We start from the raw sequence: 16093 nt of genomic DNA on the forward strand, positions 1-16093 counted from the left end.
ACTTTACAACCTCGTTTTGAAGATTTCTCTTGATACTTCTCTTGGCCTCAGTTTTTGTCATTTTAATAGTTTAAATGAGAGATTTCATACTCGATATTAAACATTTTCAACAATTGCAATATAATTTTTTTTTTTTCAATTTGTCTCTCTCCTCTAGTTTTAGGGGTATGAATATAGAAAAGAGTGTTTGCAAACAAAAATACGTCAAAAAATGTCTTTAAGCCTTGTAGGTTGTATCAGGTCTCAGAAGAATGGAAAATTAGGACAGTTGCCTCAGCAAATAACAATTTAAACAAAAGTATGATATTTTTTGACTGGGAAATGGAGTTAAAGCTGGGTGGTATCTTGGTTTGTATACATTGTATTCCAGTATTCTCCATTGTAAAATATGTTTCTAGTAAGAAATGTAAAAAACACTCATACTACATTTTTGGTCATGGGAAAGAATGTCATGTGTTTTGAGTTAGTTCTGCATTCAAGCATGACCTCGTATAGTCTTGTAATATTCATATTTATAAAGAAAGGTCTAAACTTGCTAAACTTTAAACAAGAGCCAAAAAATTGCCTTTTGTTAAATGAGATAGAATATGCAAAATAGATTTGTAGGAGATTATATGCATATTAAACTCATCCCCACTTTATTCCTCCAAACCGGCTCCAAACCTGTTCCAAACCTGCTCCAAACCTTTATGCTTTTATTCACAGAGGATTGGCTTTTGGAGAACCACTGCTTAGAGTTTTTCCCTCCTACAGTAAACGCCCCTGGCTGTCTGCTCCTCGACTTGCTGTGAGCTTCATTAGCCATTTTTGTCGCGTCTCCGGGCCCCTCACTCGAACAAAAGCCCCAAATCTCCTCATCCAGGGCTTCAGGAGGGAAGCACCTCTTCTTTACAACTGTGCTTTGTGGGGGACATGTTCCCAATCTGAGCTTAGTCACTAGTTACAGGAAGTGATTACATCCAAATATATTCTGTTTAAGATGACTAAGCTTCACTCTTTTTAGTGAAATTGTCTTTTCTCTTTTAGAAATGGAACGTTCATGCTAAACAGCACAATATACGTTTCACAAAAACTAGGAACTGCCATTTTTGTGTTCACACCCTGCCAGTGGCCTAAAGTGGATCTAACTGGCTTTAAAATTATCCTATGTGGAACATTAGAATATTTATTCAAATGGTTGCATTTAACTCCTTCTTAACCACGCACTATTGGGACTCAGCGGATTTTGATATTTTTTATTCAATCAGAATTGTGGTTTATTTGTCAAATGGGTTAAAGTTAGGAGGTTAGTATATACCAATACCGATATGAATATTGACAGTGCCGATACTGATCCAACAATGACCCATTTTGAGAACACAAACATATTTTTACCAACTTCAACCCAGTAAATATATGATACTGTCACTCAGTTTATTTTTATGCTTTGCTGCTGTAAAGTTTCTGTACTTAATGTACAGTGAGGAAATATGTATTTGAATACCCTGCAATTTTATAAGTTCTCCCTCCCCCATGCAAAATCGCACGGTGTTCAAATACTTATTTTCCTCATAGTATATATATTTTATTAGCCTATTATTATGCTATAACTCTTGCATATATCATGTATGAAATATGCTTGTCTGTCGGCTTGTGTAAAATACGTAGGGATCTCACGAAAGATAGTTTTAGAAGGCGACTAGTCAAACAATTATTTCTATTTTATATTGGAACTTTCTAATCTTCTTCTACCCTTCTATAAAGGTTGGAATATAATGACTGAGGGCTTGTAGCCAGGGAATATTAACTAATAAAATATTGTATTGATTTTATTTTTTTTACATTTTAGGTTTGTATGTGTTTTAGCTTCGGTCCACATTAGAATGATCAAAACACAACAACAATTATATTTTCAAAAGTCTACTTGTCGCAATTAGTCAATTAATCATTGCAGCCCTAAATACAAGACTAATATAATTTCTATTTTTTGCTTTTTTTTACTGTACACACATGATTCTATCCTATTTTAGTACCTGCATGCTGGGTAACCGGATTTAGCTGTGACTATACACGTGTTATTTGTTTTTAGCCTCACAGTTTGCACAGTGTTGTCTTTTGGAACACGCTGTTGCCTTGTATTGATTTAGCTTCTGTTCAGAAACAAGTGGCTGCCCGCTCCAGCTTCCTGTTTCACTCCATTAGTGTAGTAACGTGATACTCCTAGGGAATAGGTTCAAATCTAGTGCGTTTGTATGACAAGAACACACAAAATAAATGACCAGATTTCAGATTTGTAAATGTTTAAAGTGCACCTTCTGATACTTGTAGTACCATGTATCAGGTCCGGTTCTAGAGCTCTGGATCGAATGACAAAAACTTAACATTACCAGCCAGAATTTGGAAACATCCCCAGAGATCAGTACAACCATTATAAAAAAGTGTATGCTTAAAACCCTGCTACTGTTGCAGTCAGGTTTATGAGCAAATGGGCGTCGTTGATGCTGGCAAACCTGGATCACATGACTCTTCTCTCTGCCTCTGCTCAGGTCCTTTATAAACTGCTTTAGCTACTTTTCTGAATCTGTAGTGACATAGATCTGGCTTCACTTTGACATTCCATTGGCTGCTCTGAGACTCAAGCTGCGGCAGTAGATCCCAGGTCAGTGTGTTCCTCCTTTAAAGTCCTCTTTCATTCTGGAAGACCACCTCAAACACTGCTGCAGTCCTCATTCCATGTGCAGGACAGCTGTCTGCTGTGCCCCTTGTGCTGTGGTAGTGAGGTACATTCAGCTCTGTCATTGTGATCGAAATATTATCAGTGTGAACCTTGAATCTCTTTGATGTATCAGATACATTTAATTAATTTCCTCCATTGGCCAATAACTATTAAATATCACTTGTTCTAATAGACACATAACATCACTTCCATACTTCCACTGAGCATTTTAACCAAAGGTAGTTTACGGAATTGCAATGTACAAACAGCCCTAGATTCACTTGTGAGTATTATAATTCAGAGCAGACTTCCTCCTCTGGCTGGAGGCTGCAGACGGAGGATTTTGTTCTGGAGTCTGAATACTTTAAGCTCTGGTGAACTGACAACAGGGCAGAGTTTACAGAAGGGCATACATGCTTTGGATTCTTGAAACTTGGGCGGAAAAATATTTGATCATTTATATGTTACAACAAGTAAAGTAGTCATTTTCAGAACTTTTGCCTTGTGAATAAAATCTCAAAGTAAAATATTTTTCCCCCAGTACAAATATATTGTAAAAACCAGCTCTTGGGGTCAAAATGAAAATGCTGTGTGCTGTCTGCATCTAATTTAAAGCATTTTTATTGTCCACAGTATGAAGTAACACTAGTGCGCTATTAGCATGCTAGTTGTTCCACTTTGGATTCAGAAAGTTGTGAAATGTAAACTCGCCACAGTGTATAATTAGGATGCTAATGTGTTAACAAAGTGAGGAATACATTTGGAACGATGCAAACCATTTAAAACAAATGTGTTTTGTTTTCCATATTTGTTAGACAGTTAAAATCAGTCACAACACTTTTTAATTTACAAATAATACTAATACTACCGTTAGATACAATACTAAATTGTTCAGCCTCAGTCCAGTCTCATCCCAGGTGTGACACAACACTCCTGGTCAGTTTTGACACATGAATGTCTCCAGCTGTGAACTTTGACCTCTGTATCAATGTGATCACCATATGACTCAGACTGGGACAAGGTTCAGAGCGGCTGTGGCTAAGAAAGCCTACAGTAACTCCAGTCTTCATTCATGAGAAATACTCGCTGGACATTTGACGGATTATGGAAACAAGCTGATGAAAGTATTTGGGGCGGCAGGTAGAACTACAATATCTTACTTTCAAGACACTTTTTTCATTTCTGCATGTTTGAGTACTTAGCACTGGTTTAGTCTTGGTTTGAGCCTTGATTAGTCCTGATGTTAACTTGATTTGGTTCTGCTCTAGTCTTGGTTTAGTCCTGGTCTAGTCTTGGTTTAGTCTTGACGTCATCTGGTAATCAGGAATTGCTCCTGTGTTTTCAAGGTCATTACCTTAACTATTGTTTGTTTCAGAGCTACAATCTAAATGGCACAATTAAAAAAAACAAGATAAGTAGAACTCCATTACAATATCATTACAAAATATACAAACATCATTATTACACAAATTGATTTTGCTGGTAAGTTAAATGCTGGTATAGGCTATTTTTCGATGTTAAACAGTGCGATGTACAACTAATTTTATTACAGCATCTTTCTTTTAAACATGTTTGAATAGTGCTTGTTATTGTTACATTCAGAAAAAAGCATAATTATGCTACAAAGTTTGGTTTTGTGTGTCCTGCAGGTGGCGACAGACCGAGTTGCGGGAAAGCTGAGTTCAACTCTCTCATGGGTGAAGCAGTCGGTCAGTCACATGGCTAGCACAGTGGCCACGCCCATGTCCCTCCCGAGCTCCTCCTCCTCTGCGCCCCTGACCTCCCCTGGACTGTCCCCTTCCACTCCGGGCCTGCTCAGCCCTGACGATGTGGAGCTACTCGCCAAGCTGGAGGAGCAGAACAGGTAAAGGACTTCTTCTACTCGTCGGTCGAATCGTGTCCGTGGAGTCTCTGGATTCTCTTACCAATAATATCTGTCTGGTCACAGCTCCAGAGCCCAAAACCCAAATGTTGATCTTAATGAATTTCACAAGAGGCAATCAGTGCAGCCAGAGAGCGACAAGCTTTGTGGCCTAGTACCTGGGAATAGCGTTACACCAACACAGCTTCAGTGACCTTTTAAAAGCTGGATTTAAACTATGTGTTTTGTTCATTTTGTTTGTTTTACAAAAGTAGGTAGTTTTTACCTTCTCCTGTTTCGGTGAGCAGATTTCGCCTGTAGAAATATCTGTGGCATGTCAATTTTATCAGCTGATCTACCTGGATGTTGCCAGCCACGTGGCCAGTCTGACAGAGCTGTCAGACCGGCCACGCCCCCCGCCACCCGGTGATCCCTGGAGAAACGTGTCCCAGAGGTGGAGGAGCATGAAAGCCCCTTTGTCTCTGTGCATTGTTGTTGTTCCTTGTTTCCTGAGCTCGATTGCCTCCAGGCTTTGTATTTATGTCCTTCTTTTCCAATTATTTTTGAGTTGTCCCAATCCATGACATCTTCCATCTGCAGTGCTCTGGTAGCAGACTTTGCCCTTGTTAGCCTTAGTGGTAGTTTGCTTTTCTTTTTCTGATCAATATCTTTTTTTCTTTTTATAGAACAAGAAACAAATATACAAACATGAAAAATCAAACAAAACACAACCAGAGAAAGAAAAACAGACAAATCAATCCCACCAATCAATAAAAACTACAACACAACTTAACCAAAACAAATGTCCCACTTTGCCCTCAGTCTGTCCAATTAGTCCATTTTCAAATTGAGTCGGAATTAGATTTTTTTTTTTGGCATTTGTAGAATGTCAGTAGTTTGCTTTTCACTTTGTGTTTGATGTTTCTTGAGCTACAACTCGTTACTGTTTCCTTGGTGTATGATTTATCTTATATGTTTGTGATGTCCTTGGCTGTACGGGCAGTTGTCTTTTGGTGTTGGTGCTGCAGTGAATTCACTTGGGAGTGCAGTGGCAATAATTCCTCTGTCCTGCATATTGCACCAGACTGATCCCTCCTCTATACTGGAGCTGTGTCTAGTTGCAGATGTGTTGTATTTGTTTGTAAGATGTGCCTGCATTTCAGTGTTTCCTCACTCCCCCCCTCAATTTGTTTTGCTGACTACTTAAAACATAGTGCTGTTAAGTGTAGATATGGTTTATTACACACCAGACTGCCAGCTCTATAAACCAGGGCTTGTAACGTTGGCAATTTTAAACCACTTCAATAGGGAAAAGACATGTTCACTTTAGTTTGCATGCACAAAAGCTTTATTTAGAAATACATCCTCGATATTTGTATAAATCAATAAAAAAATTCTATTTTACAATTTGATTTACAAACTGTTCTAGAAAAGGCAAATTACCTAAGACCAGACGAGTGCATTGCAAATCTTTTTGCGAAGCCTTTAAGAACGACATAATCATAGACTATAGGCTGTGGAAAACACAAACCAAGACACATGCAGCAGCAGGAGAAGTGGCTTGCTAATAAGTTTATCCAGCTTGCCTCGTTAGATGAAGATTGCAAATGGCAAGCTCTGCAGCTCTCATTCAAGTATACAAGATTCAAGCGCTTTGTTGATACATTTCAAAGCACTTTCCACATTGAAAGTACATAGACCACACTTTGCCTGCACCAAGAACATCTGTTTGACTGATGTATGTAAAAATGCACTTATTTGCACTTTAAGGAAATTCTGAATCCAGCTCCATCTCCTGCTTCTGTAGTAGACAGTAGTTAAAGGTCCTATTCATGCATTTTCATGTATTTTGTCTTCTGTTGTATAACATAAAGTGATATGGTTTGTCATGAAATTTGCATTTATAAGCACACGATCAGATAAATGGACTCTGCATTATGAAAATAAACTCCTTGTGTTTTAGGTCCATTATGATGTGTTACCATAAAGTGTGGTGGTTGATTGCCCTGGATTGACTTTTTTTTTAGTCAAATGATTGCTTCATTTATTTTGTCATAATTAATTAAATAGTATTTTCTACTTTGGGTGTGTTGACATGGACTTTGGGCTTGATGCTCTGTTTTGCCACACTGCCCTTTGTACTCAGGACAGATAAACATTTGAGCATTTGTCTAGTGTCTGACACGAGGAATGAGCTCCAATCTGAGAATGTGAAATGCTCTGACTTCACAGAGATCAGGTGTGGACAGGACAGCATGAGTTTAAACTGGTAAGACTCTTTAGTTGTCTTTTCCGTAGTCAGAACGATCAAAAGCTCTTTTACTAACGGTGCTTTTTGGTAATGGAAATGAATGCAGATTTTAAGTTGATTGTGTTCCTCGAGGGTTCTATACATATCATTCTGTGTAACATTTGAACACGTGATTAGGCTGATCACGATTATACGGGCCACAATGTTATCAAAGAAAACTAAAAATTAGAAACAAAAAAATATAATTGTCACAGTTTTAGCTAAATGTAGTCCATACGACATGAAGATGTATGTATAGATTACTTAATGTAGGTGTTTTATGTGACTAACTTTACTTTGACATACAATTCAAAAGATTCAACTTATAAAATGGTTGTATTCTAGGATTGTTAATATTCTCCATTTGATGTGAATGAAAGTGATTTTTATAGTAAAATGGGTGTTTCTTCTCATAATAATCCCAACAAGGGCGATAGTGACAAAAGTTTGGATAATTTTGGGAGCAACCTGATACTGATCAATACTCTGATATTTTGTGATGAAACATGTCTTTAAAAGTATGAGCTGAAATTTTAGTGTCAGAAAAAGATCACTCAAGTTACGTATAATTTTAGAATTTAACCTCCTATATATTCAGTACCTTTATATGAGGTACTGAATATATGAAAAGTAATACGACTACAATGGATTGTTGCAACTTCTAACACTGTTGCACTGTTTTTTTTTACCCTCTTTTGAGTGGATGTTTGACCACAGGTAAATCATTTGCAGAGCTGCAATCCAAGGTCAACCAAGTTTAGCCTTTCGGAATGTTTTCTTATTTGAGGAGAACATGACCCATAATATCAAGGTGAAGTCAGTATTAAAGTTACATGTAGTGAGAAACGTATGTATGCATGGGATCAGTTTTAATTAGGGCTAATCGAGATCTACATTCTCATTTTTAATCGTCAATGATCAGTTTGGGTCTTTTGAATCGAGAGGGTCATTAAAAGCATGTGGTCTGCAGCACAAATCAGACTTTGCAGGAAGAAATGTTAATATTGTTGGTGTCATTTTATTCTTTAATTTTACATAGTCATTTGTACTTACTCTTTGCTGACTATTTAAGTTATAGTTATAAGTTCTACTTCCACGTCTCATTTCTTATGTCTTTCATTTATTTAGTTAGTATTGAAATCCATTTTGATTGACAAAATCAAATCTTATCGAAACTGTCATATTGTCCAGCCCTAAAATTCAGTTATGCATGGTTTTGTCCAATTGTGACTATATTTTATACTTCATACACATTCCCTGACCGGGTAAAATATATTAATTTCAGAATTTTGGTGAAATACACTGTACAGGTTAAAATGTTCAGAGTGAGTTCAGTTAGAAAGTTTTTCGTTTTCATCTTGATGCTTTATTTTAGCTGCATTTGTGAGAATATATTTCTGATTTTATTTCAAGATGATTAAGGACATATTCTAAGTTGTTCTAAATGAAATCATCTTTCTTCCTTCACTACATCGGTTTCTAAATGCATGGGTTTGGTGTCAGTGCTGATGCGGTCTCCAGTCTGCTGGGTGCCCTGTATTTAATCACCTCCCACACCACACAAATCTGTCGGAATGCTGTAACTCAACGCCGTCAGCAGCAGAGTGACGCGGAGAGGCAGAGCGTTTTCCGAGATCCAATGTCTCCGGGCCATTGTGCGTCTGTCCCGATCTGCTCCAGATCAGGTTTAGTCCGCTCTGGCTCTGTTGACAAACTGACACAACTACTCTCTAAGAAACAGCTGAGCCTGTGAAAGGGAAGCAAATGTGTAATGGCCTGTTACATAGTGGTTTTGGCAGCTTAGATTTAAAGCATAGAATTTTAATGCAGAAACTAGGGATGCCCCAATACCAATATCCAGTAGGGCTGTCGCTGTAACTGCAATATGTATGATCACTAACACCGCTAAAGGGCTCAAGTGGCTGCGGTAACCACAGTTTATATTTTAATGAAGTTTTGCGCACATGCCCAGCGTAATTTAACTGTTTCATGTTTTCACACATCTACCTTTTAAGATTACGTTCACTGTGTTCTGTCATCAGACTCTGCTCCAGTTTCATCAGACTCTGCTCCAGTTTCATCAATGAGTCACTAAATACACATATGTAACAGCGCAGGTGTGCACGACTGAGCAGTCTGCACAAATAGCACGATGTTCGAATATAAGCCTACATCGACCCAAACAAAGCACAGTGTATCAGCTTAGCGATAAAGAAGAACTGAAGTGTTGCCCTGAACGGACATGAAAACACATAATCCACCAGTCCAGGTAAACACATAAACGTAAAGAAAATGTGGCGTGGTTCAAATGCAGTGAGAAGCCAAACAGAGGCCACTATCCAATCCCAGTAAATGAATATGGAAAGCCATCAATCAATGTAACAAATTTGTTTTTACTTTTACAAGGTGGGTGGATTCATGTTGAGTGTAGCTTGATATATTACACATTTTCTTCCTACCGCCAGGACTATTATCTTAACTTTAAGGCTTTGTTCTATGATGTTGCCTGCATTCCTCTTGTAAACTGATGTTTTTTTTTTTTTTTAGGATTTTACAGTATAAATCTTCTCGCTCACTCAGTATTTTGCTTTCCGATTGTGTTTTTGGAATTTCCTGGGCTCCTTCACAACGAGACGTTCTATTATTAGTCTTGTCCTAAATATAACGTCTTTGATCCAGCCTGAATGGATGCGTTTGCCTCATTTCAAGTGTGTCTTTGCTGTGTTTGGCCGAGTCGTCCTGTGGTTTTCTGTAGTGAAGTAACTTGTTTTGGTTCTGTTTACTGTTAGCAGAAGGTACCTTAAGTGTATGATGTAATCCAGTAGGACAGTGGTTCTCCTCCCAAAAAAATAACTTTTCATAACCGGTGCAGACAGCTCAGAATCAGCTTCATTGCCATCGTCACAAACTAGGTGTTACCACAAACGATGCATAATAATAATAATAAAAGTATAGACAAAGCTAAAATAAGATAAAATAAGGGCATACAAAATAAAAGTAATCTAAATAAAATATATATATAAAACAAGATCATAACGATAGTGCAAAACAGTGGAAGCGGAGGTAGAGGTCGAGTAATATTTACCGGTACATGGATTATTAAAGTGACAGGTGTTATTAAGATGGCAGATGTTACGGCGGAAGGAAATAAACTGTGCTTTTTATCCCCTAAAGTCCAGATAAAGTTTGAGAAGAACTTTGAGAAGAGCTTTTACCGGCCAGGGAAACTTTCCAGCTGTAGACTGACAGCCAGGACATCACCTCAAAGAAAAGTCACCAATCACCCAAAAACTATTGAGAAATATATAAAACTCCCTGATTAATGTAGATGATGTCAGCAGAGAACTAAGTCCGCTCTCGATGGAGCTCTATCACCTGCACATAAAAGGCCTTTGGTCAAGTGCTTGGACACAATGTCACTTGTGAATAATCTTTAAATTGTAATGTTTCTTCTCTACGTTTTGATATTGTGACACTCCTAGTCCACAATATTGGCTCTGTTATAGTTTCAACCTTAATTAAGGTGCATTTAATTATCTGCTTGTTAATGTAAATGAATGATTGTCCCTGTGTTGTTTTTGCCTCAGGCTTCTTGAGACCGACTCTAAGTCGCTGCGCTCGAAGAACGGCTCTCGGAGGAACAGCGGCTCGTCCCTAGTCTCCTCCTCCTCGGCCTCCTCCAACCTGTCCCACCTGGAGGAGGACACGTGGATCATGTGGGGCCGCATCGTCAACGAGTGGGAGGAGGTGCGCAAAAAGAAGGAGAAGACGCTGAAGGTGAGGGAACAGTGCACACAGGCAGAGGCGCTTAAAAGATTACAAACATGCCACGTATTAAGAGCTTAAAGAGGCACTTATGACCTGCTTGAGAGAAGAGAACGAAGGGTGCTGTGAATCTTCCAAACAGCAAGGGTTTAAAATGTTTGTGTTTATTTTACAGTTCATTCACTTTAATACCAAGAGAGACAATGTATCATACTTTTAGTGGAGTTCACAACATCTAATACAAATATACATTGTCAGTTTTACCCATTATAGGTCTGTAATGATTTTTTTGATAATGTTTTTGTGTAGCAGCAGGAAAGTGTAGTATCTTTCCTCTGGTATGGGAAAAGAACTTACCCTGATACAACCTTTTTTGGAAGGTCTGTGCTTTTGTGCTTTGTGCTGTGCAGCTCATGTGAACAAACAAAGAAATTAATTGAAATCGAAGAAAGTGTTTTTTTTTATATTAAGCGTGTGTTTTTTTAATATACATTGATGTTGTATGTATTATATAGTATTATATATATGTATATAGGAAAATTTATACAAATGCATTTCAATTACCTTTTCCCTGTTTTATTGATGAGAAAAGCATTTATTAAAACAAACATCTTAACAATTTTAACTAAACAATTTTAAAAACCCTATTTAAGTTGATCCCACAACATAAAATAATGTGTATGTATTCAAAACTGTAAAGATTAGAGACTAATAAAACCTCTATTGTAGCCCACAATATAAAAACTAGTCGTATCTAGATGTTTCTCTTAGGCCTCTGTGGGAATGTTGACCTGTTCCAGAAATAAGACTGTTTGCCCCAGGTGACCCCCGTGGTGCTGCCCCTCACGCTGTTATTTCACTTCCTGACATTTGAATCTAAAATTAGACTGCTGCTGCTTCACTCACTCTGTCTGGTCATAAGATAACAGAGGTCCAACTTACAAGTAAAACATGTTCTCAAGTAGTAGTACTATCACCAACTAGTGCTGATATTCTGCAAATCCCATCTGTCCTATTACTACTGCAATCCCTTAATCAAATACTCGTTATTACTGGAGTAAATGTACTTTCCGTTATGCACTTTCATTGTGCTGAGTCAGTGTTGGACCTTTTCAGTCAAAGTGCTGCTATAAATATTTGGAAAAGGTTAGTTTCATGCAGCTAAAAATGTCTCCTTTTGATCTCTGCCTATTTATCAAGCTGAACACTTTCCATTCAGATGCAAAACATGTGTCATGGGTCATTGGATCTGGTCAGCTTTAAGTTATGCAGATTAGATGCACTGTCTGTAAATGTATTTCATCTTTTTTCACATCCTTTTTTGTTTTTTATTATCAAATGGAGCGGACACTGCATTTTCCACCTCTTCTTATGGGCTTTGTTTTTTTTTAAGAGCTTGCATGAGTATTGCATTTAAAAGCAATTTTAATAGATCCCATTAGAGCTGGCAAACATTCAACATTTTGGTTACATTTGTTCAAAGACAGCACTCCCTACATATAAGCCAAAGGGAAAACTAAAGAGCCGTGGAATTCACTCCTACTGAATACGACTAACACACTAACTCGTCGGCATCATAAAACCACTGTGGGTTTTGCTATTATAACAACTTTTAATTTGTTTGTTTGACATTGCACTTTGGAGTTCTATTTAAAAAAAAACACAGAGGCACAAAGTCGCACAGTTAGAAATGTAGACACATTTATTCAGTGTACTGTAACAGTGTGCCACTCTTAAAGTAGAGATAAAAACTTTTAAAAATAGTTCATGTCAACTTAAGGTAAGATAAGATAATCCGTTATTGTCCGCACATGGGGAAATTTCAGTGTTGCAACGCAGGTTGATACAGAGGAAAAGGGCAGATAACGTATAGGAAGTTTAAAAAACACTCTTAATAGAAGAACTCTTATAAACAAAAACTCCTATAGACAAAACCTCATTTCTTAATAAGGAATGGAGGGGAAAAATAAAGATAAAATCAAATAAAAACAGCCAGCGTAAGACAAGATAATACTAATAATAATGGTCAAAATATAGCCGCAAGCGGCAATGATCGGCCCTCGCCACGCCGCAAGAGGAGGGGGGCGCTAACGCGCCCCAATTGTCCTTTTATTACGCCTACTGCTGAATCTGTGACGCTGTCACATCTTCTCCCCTTTGTTTTACCATCAAAAAGCAATTTTATTTTGAATTCTTGGCAAAATGTGCGGCTTTGCCGCACAGACACCGTGACTCTTTGAATAAAAATGTGGATAACTTTTAACGGTTCACCCCTGAAGATGAGTCTCACCAAATTTCAGGTTAATAGGGCTAACGCCCTGGGAGGAGTTTGTGAAAGTCTAAAGTGTAAACATGTTCTGGCAATTTCCCCATTGGAATAACATGGGAGGTTTCGGTCATTGTTGGCAAAGCCCTAACAATTATGACATGGGTCTCATTGACTTTTTTGATGGGGCCAAAATTGAGTTGTGTGTCAAATTTCATATAATTTCGCAAAACTAAACATTTAACCTCCATATAAAATCTGTAGGGGGCGCTGTGGCGCCATATTAATTTATTTCACTTCAAGTAGGTTTAGGGCAAAGAGTTTAACAACTGATTCTAATTTGACGCAATTCGGACTTTATCTGCGCAAACGGCAGAAATGTTAAATTTGGGAGATTTCTGAAATTCTAGCTAAAGTTTGCGGCTTCGCCGCTCAGAGACCGTGACAGGTATCAATGTAATTTGAATAACTTTTGATGTCCCACTCCTCAGTACCATTTTCACCAAATTTCAATCGTTTACAACATTACCGTTGTAAAACGGCGCCGTTTTACAACGGTAATGTTCCATTTTCCTACTACTAATTAGTATGCACGGGGCGTGCGTGAGTGAAGGAGTGCGTTAGTGAGTGTTTGGAAGTGGGCGAGCGCTTCGCGCTCGATTTCGTGCGCACGGCCTTACGAGATTAATAGGCCTCTCGCCAGCTTGTGGCGCTCGGGCCTAATAAACACTCTATTTTCATTAGTTATATGCACATGAATGTGACACTATTGCATGTGAGTACGACAGTAATTGCACATAAATATGACGGTATTGCACATGGTTAAGTCAGTAAGTCAGTAACTCAGCTTGGCTTTGGACACATGTATTCTTATAAACATCCCATCTTAATACTTTGCTTATTTGGAAACATCCATTACCCTAAAACTTAGACTTAGCATCTAACTTCCCAGAATGTCCCTTTACAACTTCATCGTAACTACAGCAGTATTATGTAACGTCAGTTTAGAGATATTAATCATAACAGCTCCACAAAATTGACATGTGTTTCCTTCTGACTTCGAGGAAGGAACAGACGACTTCCAGCTCAGTCAGCAGAACTGGCTTTCAACGTTTTCTAAAACCCATAGATCATCAAGAATCACATGAATGTGTAAAAGACAAATTGCAGACTTGTTCTTGTGATTCATTTTGGAAAACCTGCATAATAGTCATTTGGCTTATTCCGTGTTAAACAAGTGTCTGGATTTTAAATGTAGACCACCCAAAAAGACTACAGATGTGAACGCCTCTTTGAGTATGCTTAGCTTGATGAAAAATGTAACTTCAAAATCAACCACTTTGAAATAATATTTTGGTGCTTTTTCAAGGTCAACTGAGCGGAAAATATATAAAAATAAATTAAGAAATATCTGAACCAACATTACAGTTGCTTGTACAAGTCTGTATATTTTAACAGTTTTGACTATTTGATTTTTACTAGTGTTTTTTTCCCTTATAGTGAACAATCACAATTTTAGATTATATATATTTATTTTTCTTATAAAAATAAATAAATACGGCGTACATTTTTTGTTGTGCTCCTTAATGACGTCTGTTTTCCTGGTTAATTGGTATTAAACTACAACATGCGTGGATCATTGTTTTACATTCAGTGAATTGTAAACCGCAATCAAGCTTTAAAAAGGCTTAGTAATAGAAACTAGTCCATTGACTTCCTGTTCAAACTTGCAGAACTTCAAACTTCACCATAATTAGCAGCAGATATTAATGTCATCAGAACCCTACACATGACCCAGCAAGTGAGGCTAGAGAGGTGGGTGGAGATGAGGTAGGTGAAGAACCGAACGATACAGGCTTACTCAAACATGCATGAATCAATCAAAATACAACTGAGCAAACTGATGATGAGGAAAAACTGGTGTAACATGATTAAAAGCTCTTATTAGATTTTTTTCACTTGTCTCCTTTTAATAGAATAGACTTTTAATCAGTGCCATTTAACATTAAATATTTTCAAATAACTTCTTAGTTTAATTGTTTAGAACACAAAATACCCCTCAAGTTTTTTCTCAATCTGACCAAGGTCAAAGCAAGGTGTCGCCTCCCGTTCCTGATGGTGTTTATTTACAGACAAAATCGATTTTTGATCAAAATAACTAAATGCACAGATTTCCTTGCTTTATCTGAGTCATAAAACCTCTTCTCTCAGCACTCGACATGTTTTGTAGTCGACATGTTTTGTTCTCTGCGTATATACAGATAGTAGATATCGACTATCTGATTAATACATTAGCTGACTATCTCAATAATCAATTAGTTGAAATTAATCGATTGTCTCAGCCCCACTTCAAACAATGTTTTTCTGAATTGTCTGTAGACCTTTTAATGAATTGGTAAAACTAGATCTTGATAAAACCTTATCAATTGCTCAGCCCTAAGTATAAAGTTGAACCGTGGGCATGGAAACACTGTGTTGTACTAAATAAACCAATATGCACAGATTCTACTAGCAGCTTCGCCCCGCTCTTTCCTCACCTCCTCACTGAAGAACCACAGTATTGTTGTGGCACAGGGCTGCGTTTGTGTGTCTGTGTGTGTCTGTCTGTGTGTCGACGACCTCTGCTCCAGATGCACCCTGCGCTCGTCCAGATGTGCACCGGGTTCAAACAGCTGGACTCGAGGAAACGCATTGATCCCATTTCAACGACAACAATATCCGCGCCAAGTGTCTGAATGTGAAAATATTAAAGAAAGTCCATTGGTGTGAAAAGAAAAACACTCATTGCAAGGGTTAGTGCGATATGCTAGGAATGCACACACTGCTCTGGTAAAAACGTGCATCTCGTAAATAAACATTTCATAAGACTCGGCACCGGTGACATGATCAGTTGAATTGATTGATTGAATAAGTAATTGTGCCAAAATATCTAACAATCGATTTAAAATATTTGACACAGCATTAGGTAGAGCCATCTCCACTCATTTGAGTCATTTCACAACATAATGGACTTCCCTTGTATTTATTGATTTTTAAATATTGATTTAGCATTAGGTTTGTATTTATGGAGGATGGTCTTGACACAGCCCTTTTACATTTATACTTGTTTTATTCTCTCTACTCTAAAAAGAATGTAGTTTACAAATGCCAAAATGGCTTCTTGATATTTAACATGTGTTATTTACATCATTTTATCTGTTTTTTTTAGTTTATATT

The 16093-nt window shown here is 37.6% G+C and overlaps 1 protein-coding gene across 6 annotated transcripts in view; it reads left to right on the forward strand.

Moving 5' to 3' along the window:
• evi5b (ecotropic viral integration site 5b) overlaps positions 1 to 16093 on the forward strand; it is a 42035-nt gene that overhangs the window by 4802 nt on the left and 21140 nt on the right. For 3 of the 6 annotated variants that reach the window (XM_072439433.1, XM_072439432.1, XM_072439435.1), the window contains exons 2-3: positions 4345 to 4559; positions 10434 to 10623. In XM_072439433.1, coding sequence (XP_072295534.1) covers positions 4414 to 4559; positions 10434 to 10623 — 336 coding nt within the window. In that variant the 5' untranslated portion in view covers positions 4345 to 4413. Of the gene's footprint in view, positions 1 to 4344; positions 4560 to 6651; positions 6826 to 10433; positions 10624 to 16093 lie in introns of those variants that run through there. The other 3 variants (XM_072439430.1, XM_072439434.1, XM_072439436.1) reach the window with 1 other exon arrangement.

The sequence above is a fragment of the Eucyclogobius newberryi genome, unplaced genomic scaffold (genome assembly GCF_026437365.1).
Source record: "Eucyclogobius newberryi isolate DKJ021-1_F unplaced genomic scaffold, fEucNew1.0.hap1 SCAF_9, whole genome shotgun sequence".
Lineage (NCBI taxonomy): Eukaryota > Metazoa > Chordata > Actinopteri > Gobiiformes > Gobiidae > Eucyclogobius > Eucyclogobius newberryi.